General features: G+C 41.4%; 1 protein-coding gene across 2 annotated transcripts in view; it reads left to right on the forward strand.

Moving 5' to 3' along the window:
- DNAH3 (dynein axonemal heavy chain 3) overlaps window positions 1-19,724 on the forward strand; it is an 827,768-nt gene that overhangs the window by 541,445 nt on the left and 266,599 nt on the right. For both annotated transcript variants that reach the window (XM_073591059.1, XM_073591058.1), the window contains exon 32: window positions 4,375-4,466. In XM_073591059.1, the coding sequence (XP_073447160.1) occupies window positions 4,375-4,466 (92 nt within the window). The remainder of the gene's footprint in view (window positions 1-4,374; window positions 4,467-19,724) is intronic.

The following is a 19,724-nucleotide window of genomic DNA, read 5'->3' on the forward strand; positions in this document are numbered from 1 at the left end:
TTCAAGCAGGTTATCAAGAGAGTGCCTGCTTAAGCTGAAGAGGCCCAAGTTTTAGCTGAACTACCTAGGGCCTTATGCTTTGCAGTGAACACTATCAACTATTCTATCCATCGGGCGTCACGCCTTGGGCTCATGTTGGTACATATGCGTAGGATTCTGTGGCTAAAGAACTGGTCAGTTGAGTTACCATGCAAGAAGCTCTTGGCTGGGTTTCCATTTCATGAAGAAAGGTTGTTTGGGGAAGATTTGGATAAATACATCCAAAAGATTTCTGGGGGTAAGAGTACCCTTCTGCCAGTTAAGAGAAGAAGTAGACGTCCTTCATTCAAACATGCTTCCCCTCCGGTGCCAGCGGCAACAGCATCCAGGCAGTCTCGACAGCCTCCGCCGTCAAGAGCAAAAAGTTAGTCTCATGGCCAAACACAGGGACACAAAAAACCCTGGGGTCAGAAGTTCACAAAACAGAGCCCCAAAGCTTCCTTATGAAGGAGCGCCCCCGCTCGATCGAGTGGGGGGAAGACTTCGGTGGTTTTCGGAAGTTTGGCAGGAGGAGATCCAAGACAAATGGGTCCTCTCTGCGGTAGCCCTAGGCTGCAAACTAGAACTCCAAGAGTTTCCACTGTGTCGTTTTCTAAAGTCAAACGTTCCCAAGGACCCAGTAAAGAAAAAGTCCTTATTTCTGGCATTGGATCGGTTAATGTCTCAGGGAGTAATAATAGAGGTCCCCTCAGAAGAGAGGAACATGGGGTTTTATTCAAATCTCTTTACGGTACCAAAACCAAATGGAGATGTCAGACCCATTCTAGATCTCAAGGATCTGAATCACTTCTTGAACATCTGCTCCTTTCGCATGGAGTCAATCCGGTCTGTCGTATCCACCCTAAGGGGAGGAGAAGTTCTAGCATCAATAGACATCAAAGATGCGTATTTACATGTGCCAATTTTTCCTGCTCACCAGAAGTTTCTGAGGTTTGCGGTAGAACAACGTCACCTTTAGTTTGTGGCCTTGCCCTTCGGGTTAGCCACTGCTCCCCGGGTATTTACAAAGGTTCTGGCCCCAGTATTAGCAAGACTAAGGGGCCCGGGTATAGCAGTAATGGCATACCTAGATGACCTACTAATGGTAGATCAGTCAGTAGCACAGTTAAACCAAGAGGTGTCCAGAACGGTCAGTTATCTGGAACACCTGGGTTGGATTCTCAATCTAGAGAAATCATCCTTATGACCGGTAAGGAGACTGGAGTATTTGGGCCTGGTCATAGACACAGCCCAGGAAAGGTTTTTTTTGCCTCAAACAAAAGTCACCTCTCTAAGAGAGCTGGTCCAGGTGGTCAGGCAAGGAAGGATCCTTCCATTCACCTTTGCATGAGGTTGCTAGGGAAGATGGTGGCTTCATTCGAAGCAGTCATCTATGCCCAGTTTCATTCAAGACTGTTGCAACACAGTATTCTGTCTGCTCGGAACAAGCAGATCCAAGCCTTGGATTATCCAATGAATCTGACCCCAAAAGTGCGCCTGAGTGTCAGGTGGTGGTTGATGACCAGGAATTTACAGAAAGGAAAATCCTTTATACCAGTTTCCTGGTAGGTAGTAATGCCAGCCTATGGGGCTGGGGTGCAGTTCTAGAAGAGACCACTGTTCAAGGGAAGTGGTCAGAGTCCGAGAAGACCTTGCCCATCAATATCCTAGAGATTCGGGCAATACGTCTGGCTCTAATAGCCTGGATGTTCAGGTTGTGGAATTCTCCCATCAGGATACAATCCGACAATGCCACAGCAGTGGCCTATATCAATCACCAAGGGTGCACCAGAAGTCACGCATCCCAGAGGGAGGTGGACCATATTCTGTCTTGGGCAGAGAATCATGTTCCTTGCCTATCTGCATTCTACATTCCAGGAGTGGAAAATTGGCAGGCAGATTTCCTGAGCCACCAACAGTTGTTCCCGGAAGAATGGTCTCTACACCCGACATCTTTCTGGTCATATGCCAAAGATGGGATACCCTGGGCATAGATCTAATTGTGTCCAGGTTCAACAAGAAGCTGGACAACTTTGTGGCAAGAACAAGAGATCCACTTGCACTCGGAATAGATGCGTTAGTGACCCCGTGGGATCAGTTCTCACTGATTTATGCATTCCCTCCAGTTCAGCTGTTACTGCGGCTGCTTCAAAGGATCAGGGAAGAAGGGAAGCCGGTAATTCTAGTAGCTCTGGCATGGCCCAGGAGATTCTGGTATGCAGAGATCATGAGGATGGCAGTAGGGGAGTGGTGGACTCTTCCATCTCGCCCAGACCTGTTGTCACAAGGGCCGATATTCCATCCTGCCTTACAGTCACTAAATGTAACGGTGTGGCTATTGAAGCCCACATTCTAAAAAATCAGGGGCTTTCAGGTTCAGTAGTAACCACCCTGATTAATGCCAGAAAGCCAGCCTCTAGGACCATCTATTATAGGGTTTGGAGGGCCTATGTTGCCTGGTGTGAAACCAAGGGTTGGCATCCTCGAAAATATATCATAGGAAGAATTCTGGCCTTTCTACAATTGGGAGTAGAGATGAAGCTAGCCTTGAGTACGATCAAGGGTCAGATTTCGGCCTTGGCAGTGTTTTTCCAAAGGCTGCTTGCTTTGCATTCTTTGGTCCGGGCTTTTATACAAGGGGTAACTCGGGTAACTCTGCCAGTTAGGTCCCCCTTGTGCCCATGGGATTTGAATCTGGTTTTGTCAGTGTTGCAAAGACAACCCTTTGAACCTATACGTGATATTCCTTTGTGCCTTTTAATAAGGAAATTGGTATTCCTAGTTGCAGTAACCTCTGCAAGAAGAGTATCAGATTTGGCTGCTTTTTCCTGTAAAGAGCCATATTTAATTATCCATAAGGATAAGGTGGTGTTGCGTCCTCCCCCAACCTTTTTGCCCAAGGTAGTATCAGGTTTTCATCTGAATCAGGATGTCTTCTTACCTTACTTTTTTCCAGAACCTCGTTCTGCAAAAGAAAAATTGTTATCCTACAATCTCTTGATGTAGTGAGAGCAGTCAAGGCCTATCTGAAAGCAACAGCTCAGATACGGAAAACTGACATTTTGTTTGTACTGCCAGAAGGCCCCAGAAAGGGCCAGGCAGCATCAAAATCAACTATTGCTAAGTGGATTCTTCAGGTGATTAGTCAGGCTTTTAGTCTGAAGAAAAGGGTTCCACCTTTTCAGGTTAAAGCGCACTCTGCCAGGGCAGTCAGTGCTTCAAGGGCAGTGCATTACCAAGCCTCTGTGACTCAGATTTGCAAGGCCGCGACTTGGTCATCAGTACATACATTCACAAAATTCTATCAGATGGCTGTAAGTTGGCAGGAGGATGACGCCTTCAGGCGCAGTGTGCTGCAGCCAGCAGTATAGGTCCTCATGCCTGTCGGGGGCTGCTTTTGTTTGTCTCTCCCTCCACTCAGATGGCATTGCTTTGGGACATCCCACATAGTAATTACTATGGTGCTCTGTGTCCCCTGATGTACGAAAAAGAAAATAGGATTTTTATATCAGCTTACCTGTAAAATCCTTTTCTTGGAGTACATCACGGGACACAGAGGTCCCTCCCCTCTTCTTGGGATATATGTATATTGCTTTGCTACAAAAACTGAGGTACTCCCAGTATGGGAGGGGTTATACAGGGAGGAGGACTTCCTGTCTTTAGAGTGTACCAGTGTCCATTCACCTATATGTGGCGTATAACCCACATAGTAATTACTATGTTGCTCTGTGTCCTGTGATGTACTCCAAGAAAAGGATTTTACAGATAAGCTGTTATAAAAATCCTATTTTTTCTGTTACAATTAGCTTGGCTTACATATAGCAGCAGCTCACTAATACCAAACTGTTTAGCTGCTGGATAACTTTTATCAAGCTCATATTAAGAATAAAGAGAATTCATATAATACAGCAGTCAAATATCCGCCAGTAGCAGGACATTTTAACGAGCAAAGCTAGGCCCAATTTAAATTTTTAGAGACAAAGAGCACAGGCTAGGGTTTTACTTTAAGAATTAAAATACTGCAGATGATAAAGCAAATATATAAGATAATAATAGGCCTAGCTGGTGTATGCCTACATTTTTAACATGCTATTCAAAGTAGTATGCTCTTTCTCACTGGAATAATGAAAACTTTTTAGCATGAGAACATCCTTTAAATAATGTACTGTTTGTTGCTTAAGGTATTTCTAAGGCAATGTCAAATTTTATATTGTAATCTCTCAAAAGCAGGTCCCTCCTAACCCTCTTGTCTTGAATCATATTTTAATTATATTGTATCTCTTTATTCAATAAAGTGCTGCTGGCCAAGCTGTTGATGCTCTGTGAATCCTGAATAATAATAATATTTTTTCATAGGCACTATTTAGAACAGTGGCCATGATGGTCCCGGACTATGCACTTATTGGTGAAATATCACTTTACTCCATGGGTTTTTTGGATTCTAGAAGGTAAGTTCAAGTTTATATAAACAATATATTATTCCTAATATGTCAGTAATGAAATCAGAGCCAAGGGTAGTCTATAGAGAATGTCTCAGCCTAGCCAAATAGGCGTGAAAATATCATACCACATAACTGAGTGTTTACAACAAATAGCTTTTACTCATATAGCTTAAACATAAAACAATCTATTGGTGTAACTGCTAAATAATATTAGCTGGAGTTGGGCTTTAATTTGTTCCTTAACCAGTTGAGGACCTTGGGCCTTGTCCTTTTGCCCTGTTGCCACTCCCTTCCTCTCATTTCTCAGCAATTTCTGTCTGCAAAAACCACACAAGAGGGCACAACTCTTTGTGCATTACCATCATATAATTTCTTAAATTCCAAATCGCAAATGGATACTCACAAACATAAAAAATCGACAGACTTATAACTCATATTCTTCAGCTTTGGACGGTAGGTCCCATCACAAAATCTAACACATTTCGGGGGTCATGCCCCCTTCCTCAGCTGAGCTTTGAGGAAGGGGGCATGACTCTTGAAACACGTTAGCTTTTCCATCTGATGATTTTGTGATGAGACCTACTGCCCTTTGCTGAAGCATATGAGTTATAAGCCTGTTGATTATTTGGAATTTTATAAATTGTATGGTGGTAATGCATAAGAAGTTACGCCCTCTTATGTGTTTTTTGGAAGTTGATTTGAGATTTCCCAAACTGTGGAGGGCTGTACCTGAACCTGAAGAAGTATTGCGCACCTTTATATTGTCTCCTGGAGCACTGTGAATGAGCACTGGAGTGTTTATTTCTATCGAAATGACAGCTGGGAGTTGCTGTGTAGATACAGCAGCTATTGCAACTACTACTGCTACTTTTGAAAACTGACCTGCTGACACAGTGTTTATAGGACTGTTCAGGACTGAAATAGAAAGATACAAAGCAACATTGTTACTTTTGTATTTACTCTGTTCCATTCTTCTTCAGATCAAAGGGATATGTTTCAATCTGTGTATGATGTCAGTTAAAGCAAACTGACAATTATTATAATTTTTTTGTTCCTATCATCCTCCTATTAACCCTTAATTTGCCGTAAACAACCCTAATTAACTTTTTTTTTTTTTTTTTCTGCTGAATTCCTATTTTTCTAACCCTTGTCCCTTTCACTGCCAGAGTCATTTTTTTTGCACACATGTTTAAAAAAATCATTTTAGGCCAGAAGATTAGATAAAACCCCAAAGCATTATATATTTTCTAGGGCACAGAAATGCATTATATTACCGATTTTTTAAATAAAATATAAAAAAATGAGGTTGCACTGTGTAAATAGATAGCCAATATGTCAAGCCTTAAAAATGTATGCGCTTGTGAAACTGTGACAAACGCTGTTACCCTAAATTTTTTATGAGCGACACTTTAAAAGCCCCACAGTTCACCAGTTTAGAGTTGACCATGGGCCTAAAATGTGTTCTCGCTCCTGAACGCATTGTGATTTGTTGTGTAGTGCAAGTGGCATTTCTGTGCATGGGAGACGTATGCATTTACATGCTTCTGTGCGTATACATAGGGGAGGGTGTGCTCAATATTTTGGGGGCAGGGTTTTAAGTGCTTGGGTATAACTTCTATTTTTTATAGTTTTTTTTATTTATTTTTTCGCTTTTTTTACTATGTGATATAATGTTGTGTATATTGTTGTTTTGTCCCTTTAATGTGACAAAGGGCAGAGGATCTAAGAAAAAAGGGGGCTAATAGCACTCATTCTACAGATGGCACTGAAAAAAAAATGAAAAACACTCAGGGTGATAGCTGTTTCCCTGCATCAAAGCAAGATCTTATAATGACAACGCTCCTTTCCTCTAATTCTCACTTCCTCTCAAGTGCACAAAAGATGGCTTATCTAACTAAGGCAGATTTCTCGCAACTATGTCTATATTCTATAAAAAAAAACTCTTCAGGGCCCAAAAGTGCTCTTCTGCCTCTCCGCCACTTGAATCTATTCAGGAGTATGACCCTGAATCTCCTAAACCCTTTGAGGAAAATCTTGAGGAAGGTGAGGTGGATGCAGAAGGGGATCCTGCAGAGGTCTTTTCACTTCCTGCATGTTATGAGGCACAAGCTAAGGCTTCACACCTTATGCTTTTTACTGTAAACTCATTAATTGATGTGGTGAGTACTAGCTGTTGCCTAGCAGCAATGGAATCTCTTCATCCTAAACAAGTTCCAAGGGCACTATATGGCTGGTGAAGTCTAGAATAATTTTGTCACCCTGTTCAAGAACTGAAACACATCTACTGCCAGGATCATCATGTTATAAAACTATATTTCAAGAGAGTCTCAGAAAAACAAAACTGCTCTAGAAATACTGTTTATAGTTCCACTTTAAGAACAAGTAGATTTTTTTTGAAGGAGAAAGTTTTTCATGGACTTCAACTGTATAGTGTGTAAAAGCTAGTTTTTTTTGTGCAGCACTCATAGAAAGCTGATGTTTACTGAGACAGATTTCATTTACTGCTGTGGGACCAACATTTTAAGTATTTAACTTCTCCAAAAATAACATATAGTATATATTCAAAAAAAAGAAAAAGTTAATGTTATCCTTAAACAGTGCATCTGGAAAAAAAAATACAGTAATAGCTATTAGCCTTGCATATTTAGTCATATTTTAATCATGGGACAAGAAAAGGAAACAAAAAAGGTGGGACTTTAAATGAAACATGCACTCCAGGAGACAACACAACAACCATGAACATGGCAGGTACCCAAAATAGAATAGAACCAAAAACGTTGAATGGAAGCATCACATGACATCAATTGGCATTAAATGGTTTAATGGTATAAAATTGTAACAAAAGTACAAATAGTAACTTGATTCATGCTGATACTATAGAAACCCAGATCTATGAAAGACAAGTCTTACATTATACATAGACAAAAATACAATGTAATAACATAATTAGTTTATACTGTAAACACTGTAGAAGGCAGTTTCATAAAAAGCAGGTCTCCATGATAATAAATTGTAATCTTAGCTGGTTGGTAAAATCCAATTAAATGTAAAATAAAAAAGGGATGCAATATTAGACATAGGGGGGCAAATATTGACTCACAATCCCCTAGTAAAACAACCTAATTGGTTCGTGCCATACATATTGTAGATAGCCAAATTCACTGAAGTGTGTCTCCATGGTAGATAATTATAGTAATAGTTGATTGGTACAGTCCAATTGGTATGTATACAGTAATAGAGTGATAATAGTATGGTATAAACGGAAGGGCATCTATTGGTTCAACGCGTTTCGTGGTGACCGCCACTCTTCAGGAGCAGGTATGAGGTGGGTTTCTATAAATATTAAAAACATATATATTAAAGAAAATTATAAAGTCATTCTATATAAATGGGGAGGAGGGGAGGGGAGAAAAGGGGGGGTAGAGCCCGATTCTCAAAACTACTTACAGGTAATCCTATGAGGTTGGGCATAGGCATGGAGGGCTTTCTATTCTATTTTGGGTACCTGCCATGTTCATGGTTGTTGTGTTGTCTCCTGGAGTGCATGTTTCATTTAAAGTCCCACCTTTTTTGTTAATTTTTCTTGTCCAATTGTCGGGGATGGAGGCGCTTGTCTCTACACACCTCGCGCCTCATTCAAAGTCCCACCTTTGCTGCTCATATTTTAATCATATTTTAGCAGAAAAGTGTTTTTTTTTTTAAAGAGGAAGTAAACCCTGACTTCCTCTTTTTTCCCCTGCAAAGTAAAAGCATAAATTCCCCTGCAAACGAAGCCCGCGCTGTCCCCTCTGGTGGCCGAATCAATCTTTGCCCCGCTTCCTTCCAGGGACGCGGACTCTGGCGTGCATGCGGGAGCTGTCAGTCACAATACTTGCTAGTGAAGAAACGGCACAGAGGGCCGTTCCTTCACAGCGCATGCGCCGATGACATCATAGGCGCACTACTAGGTAGATATCTCCTAAATGGCGCATGTTTAAGAGATATTTACAGTTCCTATAGGTAAAAGTGACAATGAGAGGTATACAACCACTTTAAGCAAGTACAACACACTTTTTAAACCGCAGTGTAAAACAACGACAATTCACCCAGTACATACATCAAGGTGAAGACCAAGACTGCTATTATTCTTAATACCATCAGCCTGGCCATGCTGCAAACACTGTGCAAGCCCCAAGTATTGTAGGAAGAGTCATATTTTAGCAGAAGAGCTTTTTTTTAAGCAAATACAACACACTTAAAAACGAGACAAGGCTCCAGTTTCAAATGATACATTTATTCCATTTACTTGAAACCTCTTCACATAAAATAAAGGCTTTGCCTGTCAATTCCCTACATTTCTCCACTAAATAATGCAGCTGAGAGATGAACTACCCTGATTATCTTGCTGTCTAAAATGTATAATGCGATTTAACACTTTAATATTGGACTGTGTTTCCATTCAGTTTAGTTTCTCTGTACGAGTATTAACTAAAGTTCTGATCCATGACTGAAGGAATCTATTCAGCTGAGAGAATTAACATGTTCTCTAGTTTTAATCTGCACTTTCAAATAAATTGTGCAACGGCTTCAGGGCCCTATTTTTGTAACACAAGATATCCAATTAATCTGTCATTTAAACTATCCAGCATTTTGTAAACCATAAACTCTACGCTGTGACACATCACATTTAAGAAGAACTGCTTATCTGGATAATCTCCTTATATTCTGACATTCAGGAAATATAGGAATACATTTGGAAAAATGCCATGTCTTCAGAAAGAACCTAAAATGTGTTTTGCTACAGATAAACTTAGTTCAGATTAAAAAAAAGAATGCAAATAGTTGCACCGATTAAAAAAGATGGTGTTTTGGGCATTGTGAGTAGCAGGTTTATTGTGAAGTTTAACTGGCAAGATAAGTTTATGGCAATAAATCATATGTATCTTATTTTAGATTTACAGTACAAGAGTGATAGTGATTGGCTTTGTGCCTTCAAATAAACATTTAACTGGTTAGAGAAAACATTGTAGAACCATAATTGTAGAACCATAGTTCAGAGGAGTGAAAAACGGTTTATTTGAGACTGCAATAGAAGAAACTCCTGTTTCCACAAAAGAGTTTATATGGAGGTAGGCGCATTAGTGGAAAGAAATCCTATAAAACTTTACAGAAGGGATTGGTGCCTAGATAACAACCTATAGACAAAGACTGGTTTATGCTGTATTAATAGGCAATAATATTAGGCACTCCACCGGCCACCCACTTTGTCTTAACCTTCGCATCAGAAGATCACCTTTAGAAAGTGTTCCTGCCACTGTACAGCCAACGTTTAGGAATGGGGGTCTCTTCTATTACAGGTCACTGGTAATGCACTCCAGAAACTATATAAATCCAATCATTCTTTAAAGCAGTATTAAACTCAAAAGCAAACATTTATCATATTGCAGCTTACCAGCCATGCGATGGCTGCATTTGTTTTCTTTTTTAGGCTTTCTCTCTTCTATTTTCACCAGGTGATCTGGACAGTAGGTCTGCTGTTTTTCAAAAGAACAAGCTCTCTTTCAGATGTATCAGTTTACAGGGATGAGATAAACCATTCGACACTGGCAGCGGTACTTACAATGATTCGTTTTATTTATTCATGCAAAACCTTTATCCCAAATAGAAAAAGAAAAACGGTTTGCTGTAACTTATGGCGTTTGGGCTCAATTTGTTAGTGTATCTGTTATTACATATAACAATGTATTAAGGCCAGCACTTACCGAATAAACCAACGTGCCTCTTATATTAGTCCATGAAGTATTCCCTTAGAATGCTCTTCAATAACATTTGTGTCAATTATTGAATAACATTCTGAGGGAACACTTAATGGACTAACGAAAGAGTCACAATGATCTAGAGGCGCTGGTCTTAATACATTGGTGTTTTCTTCTGCTGGGATGGCACAGTGTGTTCAGCTGCTATGATTATCAAAGAAATGATAGCTCTATTGCGCTGATATCTAACATTTAGTACATATAACAGTCCCCTCCCTCCCAGACTAACAATGCTGCTATCTGCTGTGCCCCCTATGCTCCTTTATCCAGAGTGGAGGCACTCAGCCCGTGTGTTACTTGCCAGATCACCAGGTGAAAACGGGGAAAAAGCCTAAAAAATACTAATAGAGATACCAAATCTAATGATTGGTAAGGTGCAATATATTACATTTTTGGTTTTGGGTTTAATGCCGCTATAAATTTCAGCTGCAAATGAAACTTGTCTCAGAAGATGTGCTGCTGTCAATTTGTCGACAGGAAATTGTCATTACACTGAATGCAAGTTCACTCATCGTTGGCCCCTTCCCTAGATTAAAGGATGCTCTTGAAATTGATTTGTTACTTTACCACCCTATTCATGCCAGTTTATTTGCATGCAGCCTTTATGTGATTTTAATTCATGCAAATTGCAGTTAAATATTTCATGTGATTGTCAGTAGGTTTATTCACCTGTATGCACCTGTAAGCTGCAGTTTAAAAAAACAAATACTGTATGCTGTCATTTAACCTTCATGGTATATTTGAAAATGCCATAATTATGAATACTGATTTTGAGTTTTCTTGGACTGAGCCATTCAATAGACACATGTTTTTCATAGCAGGTGGTAAAGAGACAGAAAAATACATGTGAAAGGTAATCTAAAGCTTCACATGCTGAATGAATACTCATTGGCAATATTTTAAATGTACCTGTCCTTTTTTTTTTTTTTTTGTCTGGCCATAAAAATTATAGTAGAACTAAAGGCAAAACTTTTTTCATTTTGCATAGGGATGACCCCTATCAGTAATGTTTATTTTTATTTTTTTGGCATCTGTGTTCCTTTTGGGGAGATTTCCATCACTTTATGCCCATAAAAGTAAGTGAGAAGAAATCCATCCAAAGTGAGGGAGCCCCTGGTTGCCACCAGGGTCACCAGAACACCCGTCGCCAGTGTCACTAAGCGATCATTTTTCTACATTGGAGGATTTTACCTTTATTATTGTTCTGGGGACAACCCAATATTTGGGGTGTTCTATCACTTTTTGTCATGTACCTGGTCTGAGGCCAATTTGATGAGAGGGCTTCCTTTATAACAAAAACTGACAGGTGTTCTAATCCCTGTCCACTCTATCCAAAACTAAAATTTTGCCTTTAGTTATTATACTGAGTACTGCTTGGACCTTGAAGAAGGGGACATACCCCGAAAGCTTGTCCTGAAAAATTGTATGTTAGTGCAAATAAAAAAAGTATCACAGACAGTACTCAATTTTCTCTGCCTTTAGTTAAACTAGAGACAAAACCACTATACTGCATCTGTGAGTGCTGAATATAGACTTTAACCGCTTGCCGACCGCCTCACAACGATATACGTCGGCAGAAGGGCTCATACAGGCAGAATCACGTACCTGTACGTTCCCCTTTAACCACTTGCTGACCGCCTCACGCAGATATATTGCGGCAGAATGGCACGGGCAGGCAAAATCACGTACCTGATACGTGATTGCCTTCCCGCGGGCGGGGGGTCCGATCGGAGCCCCCCTGGTGCCCGAGGCGGTCAGCTTTGGTCTGGGAGCGTTCAGAGATGATGGGGAGGCCATCCATTCATGGCCCCCCCCCCCTCGCGATCACTCCCAGCCAATCGGATCATTCCCCTGCCTCTGTATAGTACACAGAGGCAGAGGAAATGATGTCATCTCTCCTCGGCTTGGCATTTTCCGTTCCGGCGCCGAGGAGAGAAGACTGCAATGTGAGTGTAAAACACACACACATCACAGTAGAACATGCCAGGCACATATAACACCCCCCTTTACTCCCCCCCCCGATCACCCCCTAATCAACTAATCAACCCCCCCCCCCCCGGTCACACTGACACCAAGCTGTTTTTTTTTTTTTTTTTTTCTGATTACTGCATGGTGTCAGTTTGTGACAGTGTGGTAGGGCAGTTAGTATTAGCCCCCTGTATGTCTAGGGTACCCCCCTAACCCCCCTAATAAAGTTTTAACCCCTTGATCACCACCCGTCGCCAGTGTCACTAAGCGATCATTTTTCTAATCGCTGTATTGGTGTCACTGGTGACGCTAGTTAGGGAGGTAAATATTTAGGTTCGCCGTCAGCATTTTATAGCGTCAGGGACCCCCATATACTACCTAATAAATGTTTTAACCCCTTGATTGCCCCCTAGTTAACCCTTTCACCACTGATCACCGTATAACCGTTACGGGTAACGCTGGTTAGTTCGTTTATTTTTTATTGTGTCAGGGCACCCGCCGTTTATTACCGAATAAAGGTTTAGCCCCCTGATCGCCCGGCGGTGATATGTGTCGCCCCAGGCAGCGTCAGATTAGCGCCAGTACCGCTAACACCCACGCACGCAGCATACGCCTCCCTTAGTGGTATAGTATCTGAACGGATCAATATTTGATCCTAACAGATCTATACTAGCGTCCCCAGCAGTTTAGGGTTCCCAAAAACGCAGTGTTAGCAGGATCAGCCCAGATACCTGCTAGCACCTGCGTTTTGCCCCTCCGCCCAGCCCACCCAAGTGCAGTATCGATCGATCACTGTCACTTACAAAACACTAAACGCATAACTGCAGCGTTCGCAGAGTCAGGCCTGATCCCTGCGATCGCTAACAGTTTTTTTGGTAGCATTTTGGTGAACTGGCAAGCACCAGTCCCAGGCAGCATCAGGAGGATAGTGCCAGTAGCGCTAACACCCACACACGCACCGTACACCTCCCTTAGTGGTATAGTATCTGAACGGATCAATATCTGATCCGATCAGACCTATACTAGCGTCCCCAGCAGTTAAGGGTTCCCAAAAACGCAGTGTTAGCGGGATCAGCCCAGATACCTGCTAGCACCTGCGTTTTGCCCCTCCGCCCGGCCCAGCCCAGCCCACCCAAGTGCAGTATCGATCGATCACTATCACTTACGAAACACTAAATGCATAACTGCAGTGTTCGCAGAGTCAGGCCAGATCCCTGCGATCGCTAACAGTTTTTTTGGTAGTGTTTTGGTGAACTGGCAAGCGCCAGCGGCCTAGTACCCCCCGGTCATAGTCAAACCAGCACTGCAGTAACACTTGGTGACGTGGCGAGTCCCATAAGTGCAGTTCAAGCTGGTGAGGTGGGAAGCACAAGTAGTGTCCCGCTGCCACCAAGAAGAAGACAAACAGGCCCGTTGTGCCCATAGTGCCCCTCCTGCTGCATTCGCCAATCCTAATTGGGAACCCACCACTTCTGCAGCGCCCGTACTTCCCCCATTCACATTCCCAACCAAATGCGGTTGGCTACATGAGAGGCATTTTCTTTATGTCCTCCCGAGTACCCCTACCCAACGAACCCCCCCAAAAAAGATGTCGTGTCTGCAGCAAGCGCTGATATAGACGTGACACCCGCTATTATTTTCTCTCCTGTCCTGACAATCCTGGTCTTTGCATTGGTGAATGTTTTGAACGCTACCATTCACTAGTTGAGTATTAGCGTAGCGTACAGCATTGCACAGACTAGGCACACTTTCACAGGGTCTCCCAAGATGCCATCGCATTTTGAGAGACCCGAGCCTGGAACCGGTTACAGTTATAAAAGTTACAGTTACAAAAAATGTAAAAAAAAAAAAAAAAAAAACAACACAAAAAAATATAAAATAAAAAAAAATAGTTGTCGTTTTATTGTTCTCTCTCTCTCTCTCTATTGTTCTGCTTTTTTTTACTGTATTCTATTCTGCAATGTTTTATTGTTATTATGTTTTATATAATAATAATATTTATATTTATGTTTCAGGTATGCAATTTTTTATACTTTACCGTTTACTGTGTTTTATTGTTAACCATTTTTTTGTCTTCAGGTACGCCATTCACGACTTTGAGTGGTTATACCAGAATAATGCCTGCAGGTTTAGGTATCATCTTGGTATCATTCTTTTCAGTCAGCGATCGGCTTTCATGTAAAAGCAATCCTAGCAGCTAATTAGCCTCTAGACTGCTTTTACAAGCAGTGGGAGGGAATGCCCCCCCCCCCACCGTCTTCCGTGTTTTTCTCTGGCTCTCCTGTCTCAACAGGGAACCTGAGAATGCAGCTGGTGATTCAGCCAGCTGACCATAGAGCTGATCAGAGACCAGAGTGGCTCCAAACATCTCTATGGCCTAAGAAACCGGAAGCTACGAGCATTTTATGACTTAGATTTCGCCGGATGTAAACAGCGCCATTAGGAAATTGGGAAAGCATTTTATCACACCGATCTTGGTGTGGTCAGATGCTTTGAGGGCAGAGGAGAGATCTAGGGTCTAATAGACCGCAATTTTTTCAAAAAAGAGTACCTGTCACTACCTATTGCTATCATAGGGGATATTTACATTCCCTGGGATAACAATAAAAATGATTTTAAAGAAAATGAAAGGAACAGTTTAAAAATAAGATAAAAAAAGCAAAAAAATAAGGAATAAAAAAAAAAAAAAAGCACCCCTGTCCCCCCTGCTTTCGCGCTAAGGCGAACGCAAGCGTCGGTCTGGCGTCAAATGTAAACAGCAATTGCACCATGCATGTGAGGTATCACCACGAAGGTCAGATCGAGGGCAGTAATTTTAGCAGTAGACTTCCTCTGTAAATCTAAAGTGGTAACCTGTAAAGGTTTTTAAAGGCTTTTAAAAATGTATTTATTTTGTTGCCACTGCACGTTTGTGCGCAATTTTAAAGCATGTCATGTTTGGTATCCATGTACTCGGCCTAAGATCATCTTTTTTATTTCATCAAACATTTCGGCAATATAGTGTGTTTTAGTGCATTAAAATTTTAACCACTTCAGCCCCGGAAGGATTTACCCCCTTCCTGACCAGAGCACTTTTTACAATTTGGCACTGCGTCGCTTTAACTGCTAATTGCGCGGTCATGCAATGGTGTACCCAAACGAAATTTGCGTCCTTTTCTTCCCACAAATAGAGCTTTCTTTTGATGGTATTTGATCACCTCTGCCATTTTTATTTTTTGCGCTATAAACGGAAAAAGACCGAAAATTTTGAAAAAAAATGATATTTTCTACTTTTTGTTATAAAAAAAATCCAATAAACTCAATTTTAGTCATACATTTAGGCCAAAATGTATTCGGCCACATGTCTTTGGTAAAAAAAAAGTCAATAAGCGTATATTTATTGGTTTGCGCAAAAGTTATAGCGCCTACAAACTAGGGTACATTTTCTGGAATTTACACAGCTTTTAGTTTATGACTGCCTATGTCATTTCTTGAGGTGCTAAAATGGCAGGGCAGTACAAAACCCCCCCAAATGACCCCATTTTGGAAAGTAGACACCCCAAGGAAATTGCTGAGAGGCATGTTGAACCCATTGAATATTTATTTTTTTTGTCCCAGGTGATTGAATAATGACAAAAAAAAAAAAAAAAATTTACAAAAAGTTGTCACTAAATGATATATTGCTCACACAGGCCAAGGGCATATGTGGAATTGCACCCCAAAATACATTCAGCTGCTTCTCCTGAGTACGGGGATACCACATGTGTGGGACTTTTTGGGAGCCTAGCCGCGTATGGGGCCCCGAAAACCAAGCACCGCCTTCAGGATTTCTAAGGGCATAGATTTTTGATTACACTCCTCACTACCTATCACAGTTTTGAAGGCCATAAAATGCCAAGATGGCACAAAACACCCCCAAATGACCCCATTTTGGAAAGTAGACACCCCAAGCTATTTGCTGAGAGGTATGTTGAGTCCATGGAATATTTTATTTTTTGACACAAGTTGTGGGAATGTGACAATTTTTTTTTTTTTTGCACAAAGTTGTCACTAAATGATATATTGCTCACACAGGCCATGGGCATATGTGGAATTGTACCCCAAAATACATTTAGCTGCTTCTCCTGAGTATGGGGATACCACATGTGTGGGACTTTTTGGGAGCCTAGCCGCGTACGGGGCCCCGAAAACCAATCACCGCCTTTAGGATTTCTAAGGGCATAAATTTTTCATTTCACTCCTCACTACCTATCAGAGTTTTGAAGGCCATAAAATGCCAAGATGGCACAAAACCCCCCCAAATGACCCCATTTTGGAAAGTAGACACCCCAAGCTATTTGCTGAGAGGCATGTTGAGTCCATGGAATATTTTGTATTTTGACACAAGTTGCTGGAAAGTGACAATTTTTTTTTTTTTTTTTTTGAACAAAGTTGTCACTAAATGATATATTGCTCACACAGGCCATGGGCATATGTGGAATTGCACCCCAAAATACATTCTGCTGATTCTCCTGAGTACGGGGATACCACATGTGTGGGACTTTTTGGGAGCCTAGCTGCGTACGGGGCCCCGAAAACCCAGCACCGCCTTCAGGATTTCTAAGGGTGTAAAGTTGTAATTTCACTCCCCACTACCTATCACATTTTTGAAGGCCATAAAATGCCCAGATGGCACAAACCCCCCCCCAATTGACCCCATTTTGGAAAGTAGACACCCCAAGCTATTTGCTGAGAGGCATGTTGAGTCCATGGAATATTTTATATTTTGACACAAGTTGCGGGAAAGTGACAATTTTTTTTTTTTTTAATTTTTTTTTGCACAAAGTTGTCACTAAATGATATATTGTTCAAACATGCCATGGGCATATGTGGAATTACACCCCAAAATATATTCTGCTGCTTCTCCTGAGTACGGGGATACCACATGTGTGCGACTTTTTGGTAGCCTAGCCGCGTACGGGGCCCCGAAAACCAAGCACCGCCTTCAGGATTTCTAAGGGCATACATTTTTGATTTTACTCCTCACTACCTATCACACTTTTGAAGGCCATAAAATGCCAAGATGGCACAAAACCCCCCCAAATGACCCCATTTTGGAAAGTAGACACCCCAAGCTATTTGCTGAGAGGCATGGTGAGTATTTTGCAGCTCTCATTTGTTTTTGAAAATGAAGAAAGGCAAGAAAAACGTATTTTTTTTTTCTTTTTTCAATTTTCAAAACTTTGTGACAAAAAGTGAGGTCTGCAAAATACTCACTATACCTCTCAGCAAATAGCTTTGGGTGTCTATTTTCCAAAATGGGGTCATTTGGGGGGGGTTGTGCCATCTGGGCATTCCATGGCCTCCGAAACTGTGATAGGCAGTGAAGAGTGAAATCAAAAATTTACGCCCTTAGAAAGCCTGAAGGCGGGGCTTGGTTTTCGGGGTCCCGTACGTGGCTAGGCTCCCAAAAAGTCTCACACATGTGGTATCCCCGTACTCAGGAGAAGCAACAGAATGTATTTTGGGGTGCAATTTCACATATTCCCATGGCATGTTTGAGCAATATATCATTTAGTGACAACTTTGTGCAAAAAAAAAAAAAAAAAATTGTCTTTTTCCCGCAACTTGTGTCACAATATAAAATATTCAATGGACTCGACATGCCTCTCAGCAAATAGCTTGGGGTGTCTACTTTCCAAAATGGGGTCATTTGGGGGGGTTTTGAACTGTCCTGGCATTTTATGCACAACATTTAGAAGCTTATGTCACACATCGACCACTCTTCTAACCACTTGAAGACAAAGCCCTTTCTGACACTTATTGTTTACATGAAAAAATTATTTTTTTTTTGCAAAAAAATTACTTTGAACCCTCAGACATTATATATTTTTTTAAAGCAAATGCCCTACAGATTAAAATGGTGGGTGTTTCATTTTTTTTTTTTCACACAGTATTTGCGCAGCGATTTTTCAAATGCATTTTTTGGGGAAAAAACACACTTTTTTAAATTTTAATACACTAAAACACACTATTTTGTCAAAATGTTTGATGAAATAAAAAAGATGATCTTAGGCCGAGTACATGGATACCAAACATGACATGCTTTAAAATTGCGCACAAACGTGCAGTGGCGACAAACTAAATACATTTTTAAAAGCCCTTAAAAGCCTTTACAGGTTACCACTTTAGATTTACAGAGGAGGTCTACTGCTAAAATTACTGCCCTCGATCTGACCTTCGCGGTGATACCTCACATGCATGGTGCAATTGCTGTTTACATTTGACGCCAGACCGACGCTTGCGTTCGCCTTTGTGCGAGAGCAGGGGGGGGGCAGGGGTGCTTTTTTTTTTTTTTTTTTTTTTTTTTTATTATTTTTTTTGCTTTTTTATCTTATTTTTAAACTGTTCCTTTCATTTTTATTTTTTTTTTTATCATTTTTATTGTTATCTCAGGGAATGTAAATATCCCCCATGATAGCAATAGGTAGTGACAGGTACTCTTTTTAGAAAAAATTGGGGTCTATTAGACCCTAGATCTCTCCTCTGCCCTCAAAGCATCTGACCACACCAAGATCGGTGTGATAAAATGCTTTCCCAATTTCCCAATGGCGCTGTTTACATCCGGCGAAATCTAAGTCATGAAATGCTTGTAGCTTCCAGTTTCTTAGGCCATAGAGATGTTTGGAGCCATTCTGGTCTCTGATCAGCTCTATGGTCAGCTGGCTGAATCACCGGCTGCATTCTCAAGTTCCCTGTTGGGACAGGAGAGCCAGAGAAAAACATGGACGACGGTGTGGGGGGGGGGCATTCCCTCCCACTGCTTGTAAAAGCAGTCTAGAGGCTAATTAGCCGCTAGGATTGCTTTTACAAGAAAGCCGACCACTGGCTGAAAAGAATGATACCAAGATGATACCTAAACCTGCAGGCATCATTCTGGTATAACCACTCAAAGTCCAGCAACATACCAGTACGTTGCTGGTCCTTGTTGGGCATACATTGTAAACTTTTTTTTCATGCAGCCTGTGGGCTGAACGAAAAAAAGATATTGATCGGTGGGTATGCCCACCATTAGAATACCTCCCTTCATCCACCCACTTCTAATGATGGGCATACATGCACCGTATATATATGCCGAAGCATGGGGGCATCCTCCCGCAAAAGGCAGGAGCAAATCGCTCCTCCACCCACTGCTGCCCCCACGCTTCGGCATATATGCTGAAGCATGTAACTGTGGTGGTGAAATCACCTCCGACAGCGCTGGAGTCGCGGCTTTATGTATCGTGGGAGCAAACGCTGTTGCTGTCAAGATAAATAAATCCGCTCTGCAGCTGAATGGCGTACCTGCTAAGCAAATGATGGTTAACAAAAAAACAAAGTAACATTACAGTATAACAGTAATACTTACCATACCTGCAAAGCAAAATACAAAAAAAAATAGTAAAAAATAAAACATTTAACGCAACCTGTGCCTACCTAAAAAATATATATGCCGAAGCATGGGGGCATCCTCCCGCAAAAGGCAGGAGCAAATCGCTCCTCC

This window comes from Aquarana catesbeiana, linkage group LG06 (genome assembly GCF_042186555.1).
Source record: "Aquarana catesbeiana isolate 2022-GZ linkage group LG06, ASM4218655v1, whole genome shotgun sequence".
Lineage (NCBI taxonomy): Eukaryota > Metazoa > Chordata > Amphibia > Anura > Ranidae > Aquarana > Aquarana catesbeiana.